This window comes from Lucilia cuprina, chromosome 4, assembly GCF_022045245.1.
Source record: "Lucilia cuprina isolate Lc7/37 chromosome 4, ASM2204524v1, whole genome shotgun sequence".
NCBI classification, from domain to species: Eukaryota; Metazoa; Arthropoda; class Insecta; order Diptera; family Calliphoridae; genus Lucilia; species Lucilia cuprina.
In genome coordinates, this window is record NC_060952.1 from 15,609,314 (window position 1) to 15,637,153 (window position 27,840).

A 27,840-nucleotide genomic window follows, 5' to 3' on the forward strand; every position below is an offset into this window, starting at 1 on the left:
TATAGTCTAGTCTATAGTCTAGTCTATAGTCTAGTCTATAGTCTAGTCTATAGTCTAGTCTATAGTCTAGTCTATAGTCTAGTCTATAGTCTAGTCTATAGTCTAGTCTATAGTCTAGTCTATAGTCTAGTCTATAGTCTAGTCTATAGTCTAGTCTATAGTCTAGTCTATAGTCTAGTCTATAGTCTAGTCTATAGTCTAGTCTATAGTCTAGTCTATAGTCTAGTCTATAGTCTAGTCTATAGTCTAGTCTATAGTCTAGTCTATAGTCTAGTCTATAGTCTAGTCTATAGTCTAGTCTATAGTCTAGTCTATAGTCTAGTCTATAGTCTAGTCTATAGTCTAGTCTATAGTCTAGTCTATAGTCTAGTCTATAGTCTAGTCTATAGTCTAGTCTATAGTCTAGTCTATAGTCTAGTCTATAGACTAGTCTATAGTCTAGTCTATAGTCTAGTCTATAGTCTAGTCTATAGTCTAGTCTATAGTCTAGTCTATAGTCTAGTCTATAGTCTAGTCTATAGTCTAGTCTATAGTCTAGTCTATAGTCTAGTCTATAGTCTAGTCTATAGTCTAGTCTATAGTCTAGTCTATAGTCTAGTCTATAGTCTAGTCTATAGTCTAGTCTATAGTCTAGTCTATAGTCTAGTCTATAGTCTAGTCTATAGTCTAGTCTATAGTCAAGTCTATAGTCTAGTCTATAGTCTAGTCTATAGTCTAGTCTATAGTCTAGTCTATAGTCTAGTCTATAGTCTAGTCTATAGTCTAGTCTATAGTCTAGTCTATAGTTTAGTCTATAGCCTAGTCTATAGTCTAGTCTATAGTCTAGTCTATAGTCTAGTCTATAGTCTAGTCTATAGTCTAGTCTATAGTCTAGTCTATAGTCTAGTCTATAGTCTAGTCTATAGTCTAGTCTATAGTCTAGTCTATAGTCTATTCTATAGTCTAGTCTATAGTCTAGTCTATAGTCTAGTCTATAGTCTAGTCTATAGTCTAGTCTATAGTCTAGTCTATAGTCTAGTCTATAGTCTAGTCTATAGTCTAGTCTATAGTCTAGTCTATAGTCTAGTCTATAGTCTAGTCTATAGTCTAGTCTATAGTCTAGTCTATAGTCTAGTCTATAGTCTAGTCTATAGTCTAGTCTATAGTCTAGTCTATAGTCTAGTCTATAGTCTAGTCTATAGTCTAGTCTATAGTCTAGTCTATAGTCTAGTCTATAGTCTAGTCTATAGTCTAGTCTATAGTCTAGTCTATAGTCTAGTCTATAGTCTAGTCTATAGTCTAGTCTATAGTCTATAGTCTAGTCTATAGTCTAGTCTATAGTGTAGTCTAGAGTCTAGTCTGTAGTGTTGTCTAGAGTCTAGTCTATAGTGAAGTCTAGAGTCTAGTCTATAGTGTATTCTATAGTCTAGTCTATAGTCTAGTGTATAGTCTAGTCTATAGTCTAGTCTATAGTCTAGTCTATAGTCTAGTCTATAGTCTAGTCTATAATCTAGTCTATAGTCTAGTCTATAGTCTAGTCTATAGTCTAGTCTATAGTCTAGTCTATAGTCTAGTCTATAGTCTAGTCTATAATCTAGTCTATAGTCTAGTCTATAGTCTAGTCTATAGTCTAGTCTATAGTCTAGTTTATAGTCTAGTCTATAGTCTAGTCTATAGTCTAGTCTATAGTCTAGTCTATAGTCTAGTCTATAGTCTAGTCTATAGTCTAGTCTATAGTCTAGTCTATAGTCTAGTCTATAGTCTAGTCTATAGTCTAGTCTATAGTCTAGTCTATAGTCCAGTCTATAGTCTAGTCTATAGTCTAGTCTATAGTCTAGTCTATAGTCTAGTCTATAGTCTAGTCTATAGTCTAGTCTATAGTCTAGTCTATAGTCTAGTCTATAGTCTAGTCTATAGTCTAGTCTATAGTCTAGTCTATAGTCTAGTCTATAGTCTAGTCTATAGTCTAGTCTATAGTCTAGTCTATAGTCTAGTCTATAGTCTAGTCTATAGTCTAGTCTATAGTCTAGTCTATAGTCTAGTCTATAGTCTAGTCTATAGTCTAGTCTATAGTCTAGTCTATAGTCTAGTCTATAGTCTAGTCTATAGTCTAGTCTATAGTCTAGTCTATAGTCTAGTCTATAGTCTAGTCTATAGTCTAGACTATAGGCTAGTCTATAGTCTAGTCTATAGTCTAGTCTATAGTCTAGTCTATAGTCTAGTCTATAGTCTAGTCTATAGTCTAGTCTATAGTCTAGTCTATAGTCTAGTCTATAGTCTAGTCTATAGTCTAGTCTATAGTCTAGTCTATAGTCTAGTCTATAGTCTAGTCTATAGTCTAGTCTATAGTCTAGTCTATAGTCTAGTCTATAGTCTAGTCTATAGTCTAGTCTATAGTCTAGTCTATAGTCTAGTCTATAGTCTAGTCTATAGTCTAGTCTAGAGTCTAGTCTATAGTCTAGTCTATAGTCTAGTCTATAGTCTAGTCTATAGTCTAGTCTATAGTCTAGTCTATAGTCTAGTCTATAGTCTAGTCTATAGTCTACTTAATCTATAGTCTAGTCTATAGTCTAGTCTAGTTGTTAGTGTTTTCTATAGTCTAGTCTACAATCTAGTCTATCAGTAGCAAAGTCTGTCATCAAATTATCTTTAAAATTACACAAATCGACTCTCAAAGTTTGTATGAGCCTATTGGTTTACTTAAAAGTGGTATTTTTGGATATAATGGTATATTGTAAAAAATCATTTTTCTATAAAATATTATAAATCTTAATGCAAATAGTAATGAACAAAATAGAGATTTGTACTTTTCAAGTTTGAATTGTACCGGTAATAAAGTGCAATTATACCAACTTATAAAATTTTACCTAAACAGCACAAAAAGTAAAAGAAATTATGAAAGAACACACACACATTGTTGATGTTTTTATATTTCCTACATACAGTGCGGTATTATGTCTAAAATTACAGAATACAACAACAATACTATCAACAATAACAACTCGCAAAAATAAACAGTATATTAAATGATAACGGACGGAAACTACGAATTGTACGAGAATTGAAAAAATGTAAAATGTGTGTTTTCTTTATGCGCCGGCATACAACAAAAAAAATTTTAAGAAAAACTGAAAATAATACATTTTATAATGGAAACAAACCAATTTTTATTTCGTGTGTTTTTTACTATAGTTTCGTTTTGTATTTCTTTTTTTTTTTTTTTTTTTGTTTAACAAAAAATAGCCTTCAATTTTGCTGTCTACAAAAAACGTCGATGTTCATTTTGTGCCTTAGCACTCTAAAATCACCTTGGTTGCAGGTTATTTTTTTTTTCAACATAAGGACTTGGATTAAGAATGATTGAATAAGGCTGGAGGTTACTTTTAATTTAAATATAAAAACTATAAAATTTTCGCATGTTGTTCCATAACAAAGTAATAAAGATAATAATCTAGAAAATGATAGAAAAAGATTTATTTAAGATTAAATTATGGTTTAGAAAAATATTTTTTAATTTAATTAAAAATTATTTAAAATATTAACATTATTGAAAATGGAAAGTATATTGTGAAAAAATATTTTAAAAATACATAACAGTATTTATCTGCAGCGCTTATAATCTGTTAAAACAACAAACCATCAACTTACTATTCATTATCCGCGTACAATTCAATTAGGAATCCTAAAAGTGAAATTCTATACGGAAATACGCATATGAATGCGTTTTAAAAATCATATATAAAAAATCCGAAAAGTTTTTTCGGTACAAGTTTATGTTCCATTGCTTTGTTTGACTAGTTTCAAAGAAGCTTAAAAACTATTAATCCACTGGAAAATTAGGCGAAAAAATTAAGTTAAGAAATATCTTGGGACATTACTCATAATCAATTGATATACTATGCTTATCCATTGTTACACATTTATTTCAAACTCGCTCAATCTATCCGTAATTTTAAATTATATCACAGGTCATATTGATAATCAGAATGAGAAAAAAATTGTGATGACATTTTATTTAAAATTTATTAAAATCAGACTTTATCTTTATTAATTTTGTAACGATTTTTGAATTTTCAAAAGAGTATAACACTACGGTATATACTTATTAATATTGGAAATAAATTAATGTCGGTTGTCTATATTAGAACAAGTTAAAGTCTAAGTCTGATTTCAAATAAAATTTACTGGAAATATTTGTTTGACTTTGATTATTGCGACTAATTGCATTCATTATTGTGACCCAATCGGATATTTCGAATAGAAGGACATTGTACTATGGACAATGATACTGTGATGAGGGATGTAACAGAAATTATTTATTTTAAACTCATATAAGACACTTTCTGTATTGGAGTTAAAATATTAAGATATAAAAAAATAATGCATTATCTGCCTGCTCCTCTGAATGCGAACGAACATTTATTTCTCATTTTATATGGAAAACAAAAACAATTTTTCGAATTTATTTGTGGTTTTCATTATGATACAATTTTTATAATTTTTAAAAAAAAGAGTCAGAATAACATCTCATAATTAGGAATATAATTTTTAAAAAAATAGTGGACCAAATCTACAATATCAGGGGACTTTTATTACTTAATTTCATTGGAATCAGACCTACGTTACTAGTTGAAATTATCAATAGACAGACATTGCACTATGGGTTTTAGAGTGATTCTGAGATAAAACATATAACACTGTAGGAGAATATATTAACAGCTTTTAAATAACGCAAACAATATAACAAAGTTGTTATCGGTACAATCTATATTAAGATTTGAATATATATTTGCTATTTAAATTATATATTTGTAAAAAACAGATTTTTGTAACCTTTGACACCCAACAAGACTTACTTGAGATCTCAAAACGAATCCCAGTGCCAGCTTTCATTTTCATTGCAAGTTCGCTAATTTTTCGACTCATTTCCAGGTCTATATCATTAATATATGTATAATTTTTCATTATCACATATGCAATAATCTTCACCCCAAACAATTATTAATTATTTTTAATCACTCTGTTAAAAAGCACATCATCCAACTGCATTATCTTAAATATAAAATGTCTTTAAAAATATTAACTAAATGTAATATAAATTTATGTGTGCAGCAGTCAGTAGTAATATTGTATATTTAAATAAGTATGTATATATTTAGTTACTCCTAAATATATTAAATTGCATAGAAAATCCATGGATTTTCCATTACGTTTATTCGTTTCTTCTTTTTTATTTCTATATAGATTTTATTATTATTATTTGTTTGTATTCGACATTTGGTTTAATGATGTGGCTAAAGGGCATAATTCTTTCTCTCTAACATTCATTCAGTGAGTAAAGTCGAGTCAGTATTTTCTGCCGTATGAACCATGAAACATGTTTTTGTTCCTTTTTTATATTATTCTCTTCTTATTTCACTTTTTATTTGTCATTGTCATTTGATTTGTCGCGTGACATTTCCTTGTTCTTAAAGGTCTGTGCTTTATTCACTCCCTTCCTTAGAATAATCATCAGCATCATCATGTTAATAGGTAGTCTGGCATATTTTTTTGTTCATTTTATAATTTGCATCATTACCTTTAGCTGAAGAAATGTTATTTGCTAAGGACAGGTTAAGAAATAGTAAAGCGGCTAAAAATCCACAATAAACAGTATCCACTAGTTTTGTTTCTTTTGTATCGTTTTAGCATTTTAAGAGGCAGAGTCATACATCAGCAAGATTGTTAAGTACTTGTAGTGCCAAACAATATTTATATTTACGCTTTTATAATGGCAATTTGCTTGGTCTTAAAAAAATTAAACTAAAAATAATAATAATAGCAATAATAATAACAATAATGGTGGTGCAGATTTTATTGTTTGTCCACGACAAATCCTTGTAACTTCCTTCACCTTGAATAGAAAGCGAAATACTTAATATTTTAATAACAAAACCATTAGATGTCATGTCAGGAAATATGTTGGAGTTTATTAAGAACTTCTCATTAAAAAAATACATAAAGAAAAAGAAAAGAAAGACTAAACATAATTATTTGTGATATTTCTTTGAAATATGTAAAAAAACAAAATTTTACCATTTTAAAGAATTGTGTGTATTAGTTACTATACAGAAATATAAATAGTCTAATTTTCTTACATACTTTTAATCTTAAACTATAGTTTAAGTTAATTCCATATTCAAATTTGAAAAACATTTTTTCTTTTGTAGAATCTTCTTTACATGATGTGCGATTTGTATTTCGTTAAGTGAAAAGTTTTTGTGACTAAACTATCAAAACAATCTTTGAATTTTGTAAGATACTATAAGCATTTACAAAATCATAACATTTAAATTTTACATTTATTACTAGTACATCGATTTGACGGCCATCACAAAAGTTTAGTATATGGACAATAATATTTAAGAACATGAATAGTTTTTTTTTTTTTTTTTGTAACATGGTTCTCTCTAAAGATTTGTATATAGTTATGCTTAGTTTGAAATTTCATATTGTGAAACATTATCCGTTCTATTGAATTTTTATTGTAAAACAAATAACATAACTTTTTAAGACATCCTTCTATGCACTTTGCATAGCAAATCTTATTGATTGGCCATTAAAATTGCCATCCACATACATATTTAAATATTAGGGAGGTTTTTGTATTTTTGTTTGAAATTTTAAAAACTACAATACTGAGTATTTGAGTCAAACGATATAGTTTTAACATTTTTAAAACATTTTTGGTTTATTTTATCCTACACCACTATAGAAAATATTGCAGACAATTGTTACATATGTGCTATTTACATGTTACTGCCAATATTCGTAATGATCGAAACTCATTTATCCCTAGCTCAAATTCTTATGATGATAAAATTCTGCAAAAATAATTTTAATGCAAACGTAAATCCCTCTCCCTCCAACATTTATTATTGTTGTTATTGTTATTATTTGTTCCGAATAATCCTTTAACAAATTATTAAAATATTTCGTAAGAAACCATCTGCAATGCTTTCTTATGTAAAATGATTAATTTATGTATTTTACTTAGCATACATGGGATTAATGGAAACTAAGTATCCCTTAATTAAGGTCAAATGACGAAACCCTATGTACCAACTTACATTTAGCTATCTCAAATTCCCCATTTTGCTAATTTTTTAACTAACTTTCCTGGGCTAAACGAAAAACATTATATATATATTATTATATATATATATAATATATTATATATTATATATATTATATAATATAATATATATAATTATATATATATATATATATATATATATATATATATATATTATATATATATATATATATATATATATATATATATATATATATATATATATATATATATATATATATATATATATATATATATATATATATATTATATATATATATATTATATATATATATATATATATTTCTGATAATCTACATTAATATTTATACATGTATATATACTTATTTAAAATAGGCAATTTTTATTAATCTCCTTCTTTTATTAATTCAATTTTATTTTTGGGAATATAAATACATATATAAATATAAAGATTTCAAATATCTTTTGGAAGATAGTTGCTGTTTTTTTTTTGTAAATTTTTTCTTGTTAGTTGTACATGTAGCATGAAATTTTATGTAAAAAGATTTTAAAGAAATGTTTTCATGTTTCACTATGCCAAAGTTAAACATGTGAAAGAATTCTTTGGGATATTTGTGACAAACGAAAACAAAAACTAAAAACTTAACTGAACTGTACCCTTTATTGGTCGCCATATTATACGCCCTGGTATGTGTTACAGATAATAGACTATAATCTTTTCATTGTAGTTTCTTTTTTACCATTTCTTAGCATTTTTTTCTCTATTTTGTTGTTATAACAATGAACAGAAAAAATAATATTAAATTGTATGATTACACATTCACTCTACAACTAAGTACATTCACATATTCCTTTATACACATACAAATATAACATTCTTTACTATTAGATGCAAATACATTCATACACATACGAGATACAAATCCGTTATATTCTTTTTTTGGTTATTGTTGAAGTTGTTTTTGTTATTATTTGAATTTTTTCTAGTTAGTTCGAATCTATTTACTTGTATGTACAATATTACGTGTTTGTATGATTATGTGTTCGATCGCAATAAACTAAATTTGTTCATTTTATTGTTAATATTAAGTTTTCTTGACATTTTTTGGTGAAAACCATTTAGACATTTTATAGTTGAAGACATGTTTTCTTTTCTTTTTTTTCCGTTTTTGTCTTCTAAAACAATGTTTAGAACAAATTTTAAGTGTTAAATATAAAATTTCATCTAAAAATAATGAAATAAAAAATTATGATGATTTGGAAATACATATGTATGTAGCAGTAAATGTATATGCTTATAACGTAAATATATACATATATTCATATCTATGAATATTTACCTAATAAAACTTTATAACTTTGATAATCTACATTAATATTTATACATGTATATATACTTATTTAAAATAGGCAATTTTTATTAATCTCCTTCTTTTATTAATTCAATTTTATTTTTGGGAATATAAATACATATATAAATATAAAGATTTCAAATATCTTTTGGAAGATAGTTGCTGTTTTTTTTTTGTAAATTTTTTCTTGTTAGTTGTACATGTAGCATGAAATTTTATGTAAAAAGATTTTAAAGAAATGTTTTCATGTTTCACTATGCCAAAGTTAAACATGTGAAAGAATTCTTTGGGATATTTGTGACAAACGAAAACAAAAACTAAAAACTTAACTGAACTGTACCCTTTATTGGTCGCCATATTATACGCCCTGGTATGTGTTACAGATAATAGACTATAATCTTTTCATTGTAGTTTCTTTTTTACCATTTCTTAGCATTTTTTTCTCTATTTTGTTGTTATAACAATGAACAGAAAAAATAATATTAAATTGTATGATTACACATTCACTCTACAACTAAGTACATTCACATATTCCTTTATACACATACAAATATAACATTCTTTACTATTAGATGCAAATACATTCATACACATACGAGATACAAATCCGTTATATTCTTTTTTTGGTTATTGTTGAAGTTGTTTTTGTTATTATTTGAATTTTTTCTAGTTAGTTCGAATCTATTTACTTGTATGTACAATATTACGTGTTTGTATGATTATGTGTTCGATCGCAATAAACTAAATTTGTTCATTTTATTGTTAATATTAAGTTTTCTTGACATTTTTTGGTGAAAACCATTTAGACATTTTATAGTTGAAGACATGTTTTCTTTTCTTTTTTTTCCGTTTTTGTCTTCTAAAACAATGTTTAGAACAAATTTTAAGTGTTAAATATAAAATTTCATCTAAAAATAATGAAATAAAAAATTATGATGATTTGGAAATACATATGTATGTAGCAGTAAATGTATATGCTTATAACGTAAATATATACATATATTCATATCTATGAATATTTACCTAATAAAACTTTATAACTTTATTAGAAATATAGACTAGACTATAGACTAGACTATAGACTAGACTATAGACTAGACTATAGACTAGACTATAGACTAGACTATAGACTAGACTATAGACTAGTCTATAGACTAGACTATAGACTAGACTATAGACTAGACTATAGACTAGACTATAGACTAGACTATAGACTAGACTATAGACTAGACTATAGACTAGACTATAGACTAGACTATAGACTAGACTATAAATTAGACTATTCATTAAATTTGTTAGACTGTCTCACTGCCATCTAAATACTCCTTACGTTCTATTTGAAATTCAGCGAAGACATATACTTATATTAATTTAATACCCACTGTTCGTATTCTACAATATATTTTTATTTTTTCTATTTATTGAAGGATACAAGTAAAAACCAAACATCATCACATTAAGCCCGTTTTATGTCCGTCCGACTGTCAGTGTGGTTGGTGTTTTCATCTTCTCAATTCGCATTCAATTTTATCTATGAAATCATTGTGTACGTATGTGTTTGTTGTTTTCTCTCTCACTTTTAATGGTTTTTGTTATTGGAATAAACTGTTACTTTTACCACGTTGTAAGTAAGTACGTAATACTTAATGTAGTTGTTGTAGCATTTGATGTTGTTGTATTTGTAGCAATGGTAGTGGCATTTGAATGATGTTACTTTTGATAGTGATGATGACAAGTGTTGATGATAGAAAATTGTATTTAAAGCTCTACATAAGTGTGTCTGTCTAACTAACGAGTGAATGAGTTAGTATATGAGAAATAATAGGAAAAAAACTAGAGAAAAAAAATAAAATTGAAGTAAAAATGAAATGTCAAATGTAACGATTTCTCTGTGAAATATGTTGTATTAATAGGTTTGTTACAGATTTACGGATTTTTTACACACTCTTACTGTCTTTTATTTTTTCCCTATTTTCATTCAGTTTATCATCCATTGAATTCGTTCCACTATCAACATGATTTCATGAATGACAATTTGATGAACTAATGGGAAAACTTAAGCAGATACTGTTTCTTTTTTTCGCACTTCTTCAGTTTCTTTATTATAGTTTTTCTTTAGAAGGTTTTTGATGGAAGATTTTCAAATGCAAGTGAAAATAATGTGTGTGTGAGAATTGTATGGATTATAAATGGTGCGTTTTTAATAACACTTTTAAATGGTCAGAATCACTTATAAAATCAGTTGTGCAGTTGATCGATAGATGATGTTGTTTTTTTCTCGTCTTTTAAATAACTTATTGTTGGAAGACAATGTATTTGTTAATAGTACGATAAATTTATAACACATTTTTGTAGAAACATTTAATGTTTAATTGTAAATTATTTAAACTAATAAATATGAATTTAATTTGATATACATTTGTCCAAAGGATCGACATAGGGGTGCCCAAGAGTGAATCTATTTATAAACAGCTAGCAACTTTTTTAAACTAAGTTATAAGTTAAGTAAATGTATTCCTTGGTCAAGACTCAAGTAGACATCAGTCTAGTTTAAAGTATAGTCTATAGTATTGTGTATAGTTTTATCTACAGTATTGTCTAAAATCTATTCTATAGTCTAGTCTATAGTCTATAGTATAGTCTAGTCTATAGTCTAGTCTATAGTCTAGTCTATAGTCTAGTCTATAGTATAGTCTAGTCTATAGTCTAGTCTATAGTCTAGTCTAGTCTACAGTCTAATCTATAGTCTAGTCTATAGTCTAGTCTATAGTCTAGTCTATAGTCTAGTCTATAGTCTAGTCTATAGTCTAGTCTATAGTCTAGTCTATAGTCTAGTCTATAGTCTAGTCTATAGTCTAGTCTATAGTCTAGTCTATAGTCTAGTCTATAGTCTAGTCTATAGTCTAGTCTATAGTCTAGTCTATAGTTTTGGTACTTATAATTAAAAAATATGATCCACGAAAATCCTAGTCTATCTATGATAATATTTATGTGAAAAATTTGTCATTGTAGAAAACAAATAATTAAAGAATATAGTTAAAAATTAGTTTTACTGTAAAATGTGGTGTTGATGTTTTAATGGTCATTGGCGTACATATATAGATTTTTATGGTGGGGAAAAAATTTACCAATTGTGAATAGCATAATGACAAATTTTTGCGAATGAATCGCACAATATTGACATTATTTGATCTTAAAAATTTAACACCATCTTATACTATAATTGTTGAGATCTCCTCTCATTCTTCAGAACAAGATTAAATTTTTTCTGCAGCGACAACAATAAGGCATTAGGATAATATAAATAACTTCTTATTAAATAATGACAAATTTTAGAATTGAGCGACAAAAGATTTAAAAAAAAACAAAATTCCCTAAAATCTTTGATTATTTTATACCATAAATATAAATCTATTTGGTCCTTTATACGAAAAACTTCTACCGCACCTGGTATATGTATATGAAAATAAACAAAAATAAAAAAGAAGATGTGTGGGATAGGATGTGTCTCGTTGTGTACTTTTATGAATGTTTCTCAACTTGTTGCCATTATTTTCTCCCGTTTTGTTCCTTTTTTTTTGCAAATTTTGTTTGTATACTTTCGTTAATCTGGCATAATGAGTTGTGAAGAACAATTCGTACGCCATTTGTGTTTAATTGTGTTTTGTATTTTATAGAACATTTCTCTGGGTTGAATTTAGTCGCAGCACATACATTTAAATGCATAAGTACATACACATTGTTATGTACATGAATAGAAATACATACATATGTATGTACATATATAACAGCATTTACAATATATAAAATAAATGTAAAGAGCTGATAACAATATTTGTACTAATTTGGCATTTTGTAAAGTGTACTTTACTGCCACTTTATCTGACACTTGATGCTCTTTTAATTGCGCGCCAAAACGTTTTTATTCAAGTGTTCGTTCGTTTCATCTTAGGTTTTTTTGTACTACCACCCTCTTCCATCTTCTTCTCGCCTCTATATACATATATGTATCGTAATATAGGTGTTGTTGTTTTCTTGTTCTTCTAAAAATTGCAATGATGTTTGAAAGAATCCATGTTATTGTATAATATGTTTGGGTGTAATATTTGTGTATGTGTTAAACATGTTTTTAACTCATCAACGTTTCACTTGGAAAAGTCTACTTGAATTTTGTATCTAAAAATGTATGTGTGTTATTAAATGTTTATTTGTTTAAATGTGTGTTTATATATCTACGTATCTGTAAGTTTTGGTGCAATGAAAGGCGTAAAAATTAATACAAATTTGTGACATTTTAATAAAGATGTTGTTGAAAAATTGCTTAATTTTTTAAACAACAAAGAAAATAAAATTTAAATTATAATATTAAGGCTTTTGGAAAGCACAGTTTTTTTACACAAATATTGTTTTAATAATGCTGTGTTTCTAATGCATAAGATCTCCTCTAAATCATTCACAGCAGTTTTTAAAATTTTAACTAATTCCATTTAAACTTCCGTTAATAAATTCATGGCCATTTTTTGAATTTATTTAGAACAAAAAATTAATTTTTCATTGGAAATTTTAATGATTGTTGAATATAAAATGTGAACGTTTTGCAATTTAAACGTTTAATAATATACTAATACTTCATTTACCCTATTATAAAAAATTTTAAAATACAAAAATAATTTATATGGAAAATGAAGTGAAGTGAGGGAATGGGATTTACAAAATAACCCCCTAGCAAAAATAGGGTTTCGAGCTAATGAAATTTTAATATAAGCCATTCTTTACCAAGTTACAACTGATTTTAAGTTTTAATTTTTAAAAACTATGTTTTTCAATTTTTCCATTATATTCTTCATTTTCTTTTCAGTTTAATTCAAATGAATCTTCTTCGTCTCCTTGCAATTCCGCATTAAGTTCAGAAACGACAGCAACACTTACACCAACAACAACATTAACAACAACAAACACTATGAGATCTCCAACATCTTTAACAACCGATACTGTGACGGTTGCAGCCGCTGCTCATGCTGCTGCTGTTAGTGCTGCCGTAGGTACAGAACTATTACAACAACATTCAATTAATTCCATAATTGAACAACGTCAAGACTTTCTAACAGCAGCTGCAACAACAACAACAAGACTTACAAATGATGCCAATAACACTTTATCGAATACAACAGCATCATCGGATACATTAACCTCAACATTAAATGGTATGTTTAAATATTTATAAAGAAATAGTATGTACGCATAACACTGTAGATTAAAACTTTTGTCCTAATTTTGTAAAAAAAGAAATCAAAAAGTAATATGTCGTTTAAGAAAATCTGGCACTTGTTTACTAAAATTTTATTAATCTCTTAAATTTTTGTTTTTAAATTTTAGTTTTTAAAGTTATGATCGACACTGTTTATATATGTATAAATATATAGACTCTAATGTTCTGTATAAACTGCAGTGTTAATGTTTTATTTATTATTTGTTTCGTTTTTTTATTTCCATAAAAATATTTTATAATTGTTTTATCGTATATGTATATTTAGCACATACTTATGAATACACATATACAGTATTGCTAAAAAAAACAAATTTATCTCCATGTAATTCAAATCTAAAAATAGTTAAACCTAAAACCTATTAAATAATAACAAATTACTTTAAAGAATGTTTAGAATAAATAAGTCTTTAATTACTCTAACTTATAAAATAATTTAGGTTTCAAACAATACTGTACATTCATATATACAACATATATGTATATATTTTTTTATACTCATACATATATGTATGCAAGTTCGAATGTCTGTAATTGTGACTTTTTGTTTATTTCTCTGTCTTTATAAGATGCCTTGAAAACCACTTCTTTTTCAAATTTAATTCCAAATAAAATGTCAAGGTGTTTAAACAATACAATTGTTCTCGTACTCTCTACAATAACATTCTACACGAGTACTTGAAAACTTTTTCTTATTTGCAATTTATTTACATCTTTAGATTTCTTTATTTTTCTTTTTTAACTTAAAAGCTAACAATTTTATTAAATAAAATATCTGTGTTAAATTAGATATAAACATTAAAATTATTATTCTTGGGATAATTTTTCATTTAACAACGATTTGTAAGAAAATCTTTTTTGTCCATTATTTATTCAAGATTTATATGATATTGCGCATTTAAGGTTAATTTTGATTTTAATTGACAAATTATATTATAATTTTCTAAGAGCACAACAAGGTTTTCTCTTACATATACGTATGAGTGATATTTAATTGCTCAAAAATTCATCATACTACCACGAACCATGTATGTATGTTAGGTTTACAGAATTTAGTTACAGGTTCTTGTTAATGTGGATTTTTTAAATTCTATGAGTTTTAATTAACTTGACAACTTATTTTGTTATTTAAAAAAAAAACGAATTATAATTATTTACATTAATGTCTTCTTTTTATGTTAGTATCTAAAAATACTCCAACACTTAGTTGTTCTATTTATAAAAATAACCATTAAATAAACCTTCATTTGTTGAATTAAAAAAGTTTTTTGGTTTTAGAAAAAAATAAAATAGAGTAAAAGAAATACAAAAATACAAATAAGTTGTCCAAATTGATGGAATTTTACAAATGAAATGATTTTGAAGCAAATCAAATAGAAAAAAATACTTAAAATATATATTTTTTCAAAACATTTCCTTTCGCTGTCACCAACTAAACAATACAGAGAAGCAAACATACTTGCACACACATATATATAACGTTTTTCGAGGTTCAGATCAAAAAGTAAATAAAATTTAACAGAGGTAAACTGAAATTTTCTAAGGCCTAAACCTCATAAATTTTGAAAAAAATAATAATTACTTTTATCACAATAATATGTATATAACCTCTCGAAAGCTTTTTGAAAAACAAAATACGGCATCAAGCTGTAGTAAGATAAACAAAAGACATTTTTATACGGCTCTCGTATGTTTAAAGTATTGTTAACTCATATGTACATACATAAATATATTTCAATTCAACTATTCGTTTGAATAGTTTTTGTTTAAAAAGATATGGATGTCCCAATATTTCATCAACAGCATCAGCATGAGAGAAAAAAGCAAATACATACACTCACACTTGTTCTTACACATGTAGATTCATATGTACATATATACTTACATACATGTTTGTTTTCCCTCTACTTTAAGAAAACGAATGAGTATATTATGCAATATGGAGCCAATTGAATAAAATACTTTTGTAATGATAGTAAAAGAACAACTACAACAATAACAATAAACACTCACATAAATACATATGTATGTAAGTACATGTAGCAGGACATGTTCATACTTTATTTCATTATAAAGAGTAGAAAACTAAGAAAATAAAAAATATGTGAAGAAGAAATGTATTGGAAGGAAGTATAAAGAATTGTCCCTTATTTCTGAGACATTTTCAATTCTTTTGCCATTTTTTTTTTGTCGTCTTTCTGTTTCTGGTGCTTCTGGTGTAAAAAATCAAAGCAGAGATAGATAACAGCAGTAGTAAGTGGTAGAATGTAAAGAAAATAAATAAATATAAAATAAAATAAAAGAACAACTATCAACAAAACTTAAGAAGTTTTTGATGCCATTAAAATGCTCCTGTTATGTTTTTTTGCGCTTTCTAAAACGCATGAATGATAAAAAAAAACAACAGTAATGCACAATGGGTTAAAAGGAAAGTGGTCAACTACAAACCTTCAAAACAATTCCAAACTTATATTTTATATTTACTTTAATAACTTACGTATTAGAAGTATTTATTGTAACTAAATAATACTTATACGTTAGCTCTAATTTTTTAAATAAATAGGATTTTAATACTAAAACTTAAAATTTACTCTAAAATCTTAAATAATGATCCAATTGAGAAAATTGCACAAATCTATCAGAATTTTATGAATATATGTATGTATATTAGGGTGGCAGCAAAACAGAAGTTACTGACATTCCCGCAAAATTTCTGCTTGTTCATTCCAATATTCCTAAAAATTTTATTATATCCTTAATTTAGAAAGGATTTAGATTAATATGATTTTTTATATTTCTTCCAAAGATCGTTAAAATTAATAAGTAAATTTAATTAATTTCAAAATTTTATCGATACGTTTAAAATCCAGTTCAAAATTTATTTTAAGCTACATCTAAAAGTTGTGAATATTAAAATTTTTCTGGTTAATAACTATGACATGTCATACTTGATCCATAGTGCAAATGACAGCAATAGTACTAAAAGCAGCAGTTATATTGCATATTACTTTAATTTATTATATGTATTTGTTTGGTAGATACTTAAAAGAATTATACATAACACACATACATTTATATATGTAAGAAAAAAAAAACAAAGTTATTGCAAATAAACAAACTCAGCCAAATGAAGTCAAAACTGTGCAATTCAAACTCAACAGCTATTCAACCAAACAACTACATACTTTATTTGCAATAGAGTAACAAATATACAAAAAAAGTACAAATAAATTTATAATTTTTGATTTATTTTTTATTTTGGGCATATTTTATAGTATTAAGTTATATATTTGAGTTTAAATGCATGTTAGTAGATAAATTTTTATATTCTGAACATGTATGTTAAATGTATGTATGTGTAAGCGTAATAAAAATAAGTATATATCATAAAATATATACATACTAAAACATCTACATACATATGTATGTAAAGAATTTATAACTATATGCGTTTGTTTACATACACCCCGGGGTGTATACTGTGCATTCTATATGCAGTAAAAATGACCCACCATTGTGTGCAACATTTTTTAAGAATGTAATATTTCATACAATTATAACATGTAGTAATAGCAATAACAACTACAACAACTATTAAATGTTAAATATATACATATAAGTATATACTTCCATATGTACAAATATCTAGTTATTGCTATATGTATACCAAATAATATATTATTTTATTAATTTGTTTGAATATTTATTGTGACAATTTTAATGTTCTTTTTCCATTGTCCAGCTTTATATGTATGCAGCAGTTTATAAAGAAGTTTCTAAGAAGTCATAACTAAACACAAACTTATATTTGTATTATTATTTAAGGAGCTTGTAACGAAAATAATCTATAAAAATTGTACACACATACATACATATTTAAGTTCAATTATTGATTCAAATTTGAACATATTTTGTTTGGTTTTATATATAACCTTTAATAAATGGTACCTCAATATACATATATATCTATGTATATTTAAACCCTAAATCTAAATCTCCTAAACTATAGGAGATTGCCCACGGAACATTAAATACTACAAATTTTTAGATATAAATAAATTTTGGCGATTAAAATAAATTTTATCTCGAGCGTCAACCACTCATAATAACCACAACTAGAAAACAACTCAACATCAGCTGTGTTAAACCTAGTTATCATTATACAATATATTTATCTGTGTGCACCAGTAGGTTAGTAATTAGCAGGGAAATCCAAATATGCAAATGCATGTTTTTATGGTGCGTCGTATGAACTCATAATATATTTACATATTTTAGTCCAATTTGAGAATTTTGGCATCGATTTGTTAGATCATATTTTTGCAGAGGATATTTTAATATTTTTGCTCTAGTATTTCATATTTGTATATTTAAAAATCATTTTTTTTCAAAATTTATTTGTATTTTTTTTAATTAAAAAAAATGATTTTATTTTTTTTAATTTCTATAAAATTTTTCATTTTCGTTTGTAAAACTTGAACAGCAAAAAATCCAGTAGTTTCATAAAACCGATTACTTTGGATTTCATTGGACCAATCCTTGTTAATCGTTTAAAAAACTATTAATGATAATAATAATAATTACTAAAATCTTGTAACATGAAATATGATATTAAATATTGAATATTTTATTACTTTTTCAGTCTTGTTGGGCTTTTCAATGTAAACAAATAAAACCACATTTCGGGTTTTTACTGCATATTTTAAGCACTTATAACTCTTTTTTTAGAGCATATTTGCGGTTTCCTTGGTAATAGTTGTGTCAACCGCAGATCTTGTGTTCGATTTCAATTAGATACACTAGTAATATAGAACACGGCACCCCATTGAGGTCTAGGCCAAAAAAATATGAAGAAAGTAGCTAAATTATTGTAAAACTTTTTTAAATGCAAAATTTTTCTTTTATTATGTTAATTTTATTAATGTCATACTACTACGTATGAGTGATTTTTTGTTGTTGTAAAAATTTATCATACGTTAAAGTAAACCCAAATAAAAAATTACTATAATGTTGATATTCGTGAGAATAAAGAATACCGCTTAAAGAAAATATTCTGAATACTTTCATATATGAAAATCAAACCATGAAAATGTTGTCATAAAATATGAAATTTTGTTATATATAGCAAAACACAATACAAACAACAATTAAAAATAAAAAAGTCATTTTATATTAAAAACTAGATATGGCCAAAGCAACTATAATCATTTTGTTTTTTACCAAAAATTTATTTTTTCTAAGTGAAAACGCAAAAGTCCCTTTATTTTTTACCGAAAAACTGTGATACAGAAAGAGGGCCGAAGCAACTATAATCAGTTATCATTTATAGGACTAAAATAAAGATAATCAGTGATCACTTTAATTTTCCATAAAAACTACTAGAGTGAAAACATTAATATCTATTTATCTTGAAACTAGAAGAGAAATTGCCACACATCCTTTATTCTTATCAGAAAGTAATATTTAGTCGATTAGGACATCCTTAGATATGTGTGAATCCTATATTTTTGCTCGTTATAGACAAAATTAAGAAACGTCTCACTTAGTCTCAGGTTATCAACATTTTCAAATTTTGTCGGCCTGTGCAATTAAGAAGAGTGATGATTACAATAGTCTTTCAAAGTTTCATGGAATTTAAAAAGAAATTAATGAAATTATAAATATATTAAAACCCTAGAACGTATGAGTTATTTATATCTTACATTTATCAATTAATCATACGTATACTTAATATGAACCTTACTAACTTAATACATATTTTGATTAATATGTGTTTTACAAATAATTTGTTTAAATTTCAAATGGCAACAATTTCCAAACAAATAAGGTCATTCTAATGTTTGCCACCCAAATGTATAATTTTCCTTACATATGTATAATATGTACATATATCTTAAAAGAAACATTAACAAAATATTATTTAATGATATAATAATAAGTAGGCAAATATAATTTATATACTTATCTTTGCTTATCCTTTACATAAGTATATATTATATTTTTGTCATTTTTTGTCACTATTTTGCAGATCCCTTAGCATTGACAGCAGAATTTCTTGGCTTGGGCACTCGTTCAACTAATCCAACTAATACAGCACTGACAAGCAATATATTGCCATTGGCTAATGTAGGCGGCAATGTAGTTGTTGGTGGTGGTGGTGTAGACAACAATAGTTGTAATGGCAGTGGTGTTGGTATTAGTATTGGTAGTGTTGTTGGCGGATGTGGTATTTCCTCTACAAATCTAGAGGTTTTAAACACTACTAACACCAACTCAAACTCATTGGCAGCTGCTTATATGCCTCTAACACCCAGCTCAACACAATCTTCTATATCTCCCGGTACCACGACCAACAATACATTCGATATGTTTCAGGTAATAAAGAATGCGGCACGTAGCTTTTCTTTTAACTATTGAAAATTTCCTAATTCATGTTTTCATTTAAACAATACAAAAATAATGCTTGGTTTGCTGCACTAAAAATTGCACATTTACATTTTTTTAATTATAAATTTTCAATATTTTATAAACACTGCTCTTCTATTATTCTCATTACTCTAACACTTTCTATAATCTACTCTGTTCTACCTCTATATATTTATTGGTTTCTTTTTTACCTGCTTCACTTGTCTTTCTTCTACTACATACCAACAAAAAAAAATAAAGTTTGATAATATTGCACCACAACACCAACAAAATACACCTTTAAAGGTTTTCCAAAGAAACATCAGCTTCGATTGTTCTGCACCTTTATCGCCAAGTACGCCTACATCTCTTTATAATAACTCTTTCCAAAGTTCACCTTTAGTCAGGTAATAAATATTTATGAATAACTATTTAACAATACAATCTAACTTAAAACCTTTTACTCATAAACGAATGTCTGAAAAATGTCTTTAATTTCATTTAATTGTAATTTCGTTTTGATATTATAGTGATAGCAGTAATTCGTCTTCAGCTAATGGTTTATCTTTGGATTCTATACCCATGGTTTATCAAAATGGCTACACAAATGGCTTGACTTCGACACGTTCTACTTCGCCCGAAAGTCAGAATAGTAATCAATCAAATGAAAATAGTCTAATTGATATGATGGTAAGTAAATAAAATTAACAAATTTTTTTAAGAAGTTTAAGAAAAAAAACTACAAAATTAAGAAAAAGCCTTTCATTGATCTTCATTAAAATATTTAATAAAAAATTAGGTCTTGTAATAAGAATACAAGAAATAAACATATTTCTCTTTAAAGTTGCACTGCAATTTAAAAAACTACGATATAAATATCCATAAGTATTATTTTGTATTATTCTAGACCATAAGCCTTTAATGCGAAAGGTACAACCTTTATAAACATCACTTAATAAATTTTTATTGAGTAAACTTGTTTATAATTTGAGATACATATATAATTCTTTCTTTCCAGAAATTTCTAAATGTCAGCAACAATCAGCAGACACAACAGAAACTATTGCAACAGCAGCAACAGTTTCAATTTCAAAATATACAACATCAGCATCAACAACAACAGCAACGTCAAAAGCAACATGAAACCTACTCAACAACATCCGAGTTTGAAAATTCCACAAATCGTTCATCACCTGCTACAAATCTATTTGATGAACAAAACTTAGAAAACTTTGAGGCTCTCTCCGCTTTTGATATGGAACTATCTAAATTGCAAGCTCTTAATGCTGTAACTCTTTTGCAAGCCCAACAGCAACAGGTGCCATTGTTACAAAATCTATTGCAAACTTATAATACCATAAATCAACTGCAAAATTGGCAATTGCAACAACATCAATCGCATCCCCTACAGCATCAACAACAGCAGCAGCAACAGCAACAAACTAATGGAAATTTTAACAATGCTCTTAATGCCAATGGTTCAGATGCTTATTTGGATCGTGTGGCGAAATTCTATAGGGGATCGGCAGCATTTTGTGAGCCCACCTGTACATGGAGTGGCCAATTGCCACCACGTTCTCATCGTCTGTATCAATTTTCGCCGAAAGTATTTTTGGGCGGCATACCCTGGGATATAAGTGAACATTCGCTAATACAGATTTTTAAGCCATTCGGACAGATTAAGTAGGTTTGGTTTTTTAAATATGAAATAAGTTGGTTCTTTGTTTATATTTAAAAATTTTCTATTTAGAGTTGAATGGCCTGGCAAAGAACAGCAAGCCGCCCAGCCCAAGGGTTATGTTTATATTATTTTCGAATCAGATAAACAAGTCAAGGCTTTACTTTCCGCCTGCGCTGTTCAAACAGATGATCCTCATAGTGGCAGTGGTATTTTCTTTTTTAAAATATCCTCCCGGCGTATTAAAGCCAAAGACGTAAATATTTTCTTTATTTCATTTAAAAAATACAATTTGTTACAGTTCCATTATATATATATTTTTTTTTCGAAGGTTGAAGTTATTCCCTGGCTTATTGGCGACTCCAACTTTGTCAAGTCTACTTCTCAAAAATTAGATCCTACTAAAACAGTGTTTGTTGGTGCCTTACATGGTAAAATGACCGCCGAGGCTTTGGCTAAAATAATGGATGATTTATTCGATGGAGTTTTATATGCTGGTACGTTGTAAAAACTTTCGTATTTTCGAAAAACATTAACAGGCGCATTCATTTATATTTATCATTTCTTTTCATTTAGGTATTGACACCGATAAATATAAATATCCCATCGGTTCGGGTCGTGTCACCTTTAACAATAATCGTTCATATATGAAAGCCGTTTCAGCAGCATTCATTGAGATTCGAGCACCAAAATTTACGAAAAAAGTGCAAATTGATCCATATCTTGAAGATTCGTTATGTTCAATATGTGGAGTACAACACGGACCATATTATTGTCGCGAATTATCTTGTTTTAGGTAAATAAAAAATCGACGGAATCTACTTAATAAATGTTTGAATTTTTTATGGAATATAAATATGTTTTAAAGTAGACAGGATTCTGTTTGTCTTTTACAGAATCGATAGATTCATATAAAGTCCAGAAATGTAGACTGTAGAATCGACTATAGACTAGAATATAGACTAGACTATAAACTAAACTATAGATCTCTAGTCTGATCTATAGTCTAGTCTGGACCAGACTATAGACTAGACTATTGATAAAACTATAGACTAGACTATAGACTAGACTATTGACTAAACTATAGACTAGACTATAGACTAAACTATAGACTAGACCATACACTAAACTATACACTACACTATAGACTAGATTATTAAAATATTAAATATTATTTATTATTCAAATATTAGTTCAAACACCTATATGAAACTAAATATTAAACTTTTTACTCACACAATTCCAAACTTAAATAAACATTTGTGTTAATTCTCTCTTTTCATCTCCATTTGTTGCATGTTTCCTTTAACAGATATTTCTGTCGCACTTGTTGGCAATGGCAGCATTCAACAGATGCTGTTAAATATCACAAACCATTAACTAGAAATTCGAAATCTCAAACCTTAGTGGGTATTGGTCCGGCTTCATCAACCACCTCATTGTCTTCGTTGAATTCCCAACAGGCAATAAATTATGGTGGCCAGCAGCTACAAATACCACCACAAACACAACAGCAGCAACAACAACATTTGCTGTCCTCCATGTCACAAACGACACAGGATTCATCAAATAATCATCATCAACAACAGCAGCAGCAGCAAGCACAACAACAGCAGCAACAGTCAAACATGCAACAATTACAACCTCCACAACAAATACAAACAATACAAAATGCTTTTCATTTATAAAGCATTTCCGTAGAGAATTAAAATGAAACTGAATTGAATGAAATGCAATGGAGAGAGTAAATAATAAAAGTTGGAGAAACAGAAACAAATGATAAAAAACGTACGTGTAATTTAATTTAAATGCATTGAATTGAATTGTATACATTATTTATTTTATGTAAATTATTATAAATAACTTAAATGGTGATTAATATTTTGGAGTGAGTTATTGTTTGTGTTTCTTTTTTTACGGAAAAATCTTTTTTTCATTTAATTTTAAATTGTTTATTATTTTTTATTTGTTATCGCATTTATCATTATTATATCATTACAAATGTAATTCATTAGAGATGAGTGGGAAAGTACTTAAACAATAACTTGCTAAATGTTTAAATATTTTCACTCATCTCTTGTTCCTATTACTACAACATATCAGTATTAGTTTATTGAAAGCTGGCTTTCAATTAATATTTAAAAATTCAACTTTATTATAATTGTGTTTTAAACAAAAATTTATTTTAAATGAAATTTTTTTGTTTTATTTGCAAAATCAACATTTTGTATTTGAAAAAAAGAAAAAGTGTATTTAATTTTTAAACTGTTTTATAAAAAAAGTATTATTTATATTTTTCTTCGATTTAAGTTAATTTGCATTATTTTGTTATTTTTGTTTTTTAGTAAAATGTGTTTATATAATTTTATTGCTATTCTCTGGTAATTTTTTTAAATAAAATATCAGCTATAATTAGCAATGATCTTATTATTATTATATAATTATTTTTTTTTATACATATAATTTTTTCTAGTTTTTTTTACTAGATTTATTTGTAATTATTTATATTTGTTGTGTTTCTTATAAGAAAATTTCAATTTTTTATTTTGGAAAAAATTGCTTAATTTTTCATTTTTATAGGAATTTTTTGTATGTATGTATGATGTTAATTTTGTTGTTGTTATTATTTATATAATGAATATTTAATTTTTGTTTATATTTTCCTAATTTTATGTTTTTTTCGCTTGTTTAATTTTTTTTCTTTCGAAGTTATATTTTTTTGTTATAAATTTTAATTTTTAGAATTTAGTCATTTAAGAAATTTAGTATTTAAAAACAAATTGCTTAATTTTTCACAAAAAAAAAACATTTTAAGAACACTATTTAATTTAATTAAACTTAACAAATTTATATTATATTTTTATTAAAAAAATAATATTATTTTGTTTTAATAAAATATTTTTGTTTATTATGATTTGCAAATTATTTTTTTTTTATTAGTTATAAGGGACAATATTTTTTAAGAGTTGTCAACTTTATTGTATGCAACAGTGCTTCAGCAAATTTAAATATTAAAATATCTAACAATCAATAGAAAACCTTAGGTCAGGTAAGTGTAAATCTTAATATAATGGATCTTGTAAGTTGTGTCTTATATAGACCTTGAAATTTAGAATTGTAATAGAGAAAATTTTAAAATTTGTTCATATTCTGTAGCACTAGTGTAATTCTACGTTCTTAATTTAGCTACTTCATTAAATTCGGATCAATTATTTTACCCTCGATGACTGAAGTGGTAATCTGATAAACACCACAAAATCAGAAAAAATCTTACACAACCAAGACTTTTGAACTAAATGCAAACATATTTCGAATATGTTTTAAAAATTGATTGTCGAAAATATAAGCCTACAAAAAATTGTATCTGTCACGAAATAGTTTAGAAAATTCAGTTCAGTCCTAGAGGGTTTATGCCCCTATTATGATTTACAAAATAAAAATATTTTTGGTATTTTTCCTTCTTCGAATGGTACGTTCTGTATATTCTATAATATTTATTAGATTGTTTTAAATTTTTTATTAAATCATTCATATTTTCAGTTAGATATAAGAACATGTTTTTAAAACATTTTTTGTTTATTTAATTTTTATTTTTTTAATTACAAAACAAATTGCTAAAACCGAAAATAAAACGAAACTAAAGGAATTATGTAGGTATTTACAGCAAAATATAAAACATTTAAAGACATGCAGTAAGAAAATAAATTGCAAAAAATTTTAAATCCACAACATACAGGGATTTTATAGTAGTAAAATAAATATAAATTAAAATTTAAAAAAAAATCAAACAAATATAAAAACTATAAACAGTAGAAACCCCTTTTCCTCTAATCCTTCAACATATAAGAAACGGAAATTTTAGGGGGCTATTTAAAAATTGAAAATTAAATAGAAAAGTTTTACGATTCGAATAATTGAAAAAGCCCCCCGATTAAAAAAATATATATACATATATACAATTGCCTCTTAACTATGGTTTCTGTTGTAGTTTTAAATTGCCCTTTAATTTTTGAAAATTTGTTTGAAACATACATACATATATTACATTAAAACCAATACATATTTCGGAAAAAAAAATTATTAAACACAAAAACATGTTTAAAACAGTACGAAAAACAAAAACTCGCTTCAAACACTTTGAGTTAAGAAAAATTATAAATATTGTTAAAAACAATTAAATAATAAAATAAACAGTAAATTAGTTTGTATTAAATAAATATACAATATTATAAAAAATATAATAAACTGATAATAAAATATTAGTAATTAAAGCCAAACAATTTAATGAATAACATTTGATTTTTAAATTTGAAATTCAAAAAAAATTAACAAATTTATAAGATTTAAATATACTAAAGATACTAAAATGTAGCTGGATTGTAATAATGTTACAACTAATTTTAATATTTTATTATTATTGCAATAGAAAGACATTATTTAGTTACACAGGCATTTCGAAAAGAAAAACCAGGCGGACTGAGTCGTGCTCAATCCGACTATGGCTATCTCATCTGGGTTTGATTTAAAGAACGCAATCATTAGCTTTTTGGACACATTAAATCTGCTGGAAAACAACTTTATTAATAAAATTCTTTTATTTTAAAGACAGAATGGACTCTCAGAGCACATTTTTTAAATAAAGTTGTCTTGGCGCCATTATAACATCTCAAAAATGACCAAAAATTGCGTTTTCTCAAACTTCTGGACACGATATGTTTAATCCCAGATGAGATCGGGTTGGGATTCAGCACTGCTTAACTTTGCCTCAGGGTTACGACTTTTTTCAAATTTTGTCGTCCTGTTTAATTATTATTTTAAAGACAAAAATCGTTTGACTATTAAAAAATTCAATTTGAAAAGGGCAAAAGTTTAAAAATTTTTTTGCAAGAATATTACTTGTATTTTTATAGATCAACTTTTATGTTTAACTTTTCGAAGCGCAGAGCTCTATGTGGGCGTTTTAAGTAATTGGCTGAAAGTCATCATTAAATCAATTTATGCTAAGCGAGATGTGGAGGTTCAAAGGTTACAAAAATATGTATTTACAAATATCTCGCTCAATGTGATTCCTACACTGAAAATAATCCCTGCTCAACTTTACGAAAAACAATTTCGTAACTTCTATTTTTGTAATATTTACAAAAATTTCGTGTATAATACGAAATATTATTTAATAAAACCCTTTTCTATTTTTACGAAAGTACGAAAACCTTTCGTAATATTTTTTCTTTAATTTTAGCGAAATTAAACATAATGATATTAATTATATTATGATTAAATAAAACTACAACATTTTTATAAAATTTAAGAAAAAGTCTCAAATTATTTTCATAAAAAAAATTTAAAATTCGTGTGGAGAATAATTTTGAACTAAAATTAGAAAATTTATTTTAAAGTGAACAAAAATGTTTGAAGAAATTAATATTTCGTAAATTTTGCCATATTTATTCAAAATTTCCTTTTTTTCAATTTATGTAAATTAATTTTTTTTAAGAATATTTTGCATTATACTAAAATATTTCGTACAATTTCGTATATATTACGAAAGAATTTCGTGGTGCGAAACAACGAACGATTCGTACAATGTACGACATTTTTCGTATATATTAGGCATGGATTGTTTTCATATTTCGTAATATGATTTAATTAAACCTTTTGTAATATATTTTCCATAAATTTAAACAAAAAAATACAAGCTTAAATTAAATGTATTTACAATTTCATGGACAGGTTCAAATTGTTTTGTTATTTTTTTTTTTTACTAATTTTTTCAAATCTCATTTTTTTAATCTCAATAACCAGCAGTTTCACTTATTACTCTATAATGTCATAGAAAACAATTTAAGCAATGCAATATGTTAATTTTAGTGCTTAAATTAACACTTTAGTATAACTAAATTTTAACAAATATTTTTTCTATTAAATTTAACAGAATAAAAAACAAGTGTTTTCATTAAATTATTTATACATAAATATTAATTAACAAATATGGTGCTTTAGCTGAATTATAAATATTTAATAAAATAAAAAGAAAAAACAAACAACCAACATATGTATATTAATT

General features: G+C 26.4%; 1 protein-coding gene across 3 annotated transcripts in view; it reads left to right on the plus strand.

Moving 5' to 3' along the window:
* Nucleotides 1-23,994, plus strand: part of LOC111690762 (cytoplasmic polyadenylation element-binding protein) — a 65,198-nt gene extending 41,204 nt beyond the window's left edge. For all 3 annotated transcript variants that reach the window (XM_023453317.2, XM_023453318.2, XM_046948586.1), the window contains 9 exons: nt 13,286-13,631; nt 19,722-20,068; nt 20,360-20,505; nt 20,629-20,788; nt 21,117-21,781; nt 21,849-22,032; nt 22,108-22,273; nt 22,353-22,572; nt 23,089-23,994. In XM_023453317.2, coding sequence (XP_023309085.2) covers nt 13,286-13,631; nt 19,722-20,068; nt 20,360-20,505; nt 20,629-20,788; nt 21,117-21,781; nt 21,849-22,032; nt 22,108-22,273; nt 22,353-22,572; nt 23,089-23,464 — 2,610 coding nt within the window. In that variant the 3' untranslated portion in view covers nt 23,465-23,994. The remainder of the gene's footprint in view (nt 1-13,285; nt 13,632-19,721; nt 20,069-20,359; nt 20,506-20,628; nt 20,789-21,116; nt 21,782-21,848; nt 22,033-22,107; nt 22,274-22,352; nt 22,573-23,088) is intronic.
* Nucleotides 23,995-27,840: the final 3,846 nt, after the last annotated feature.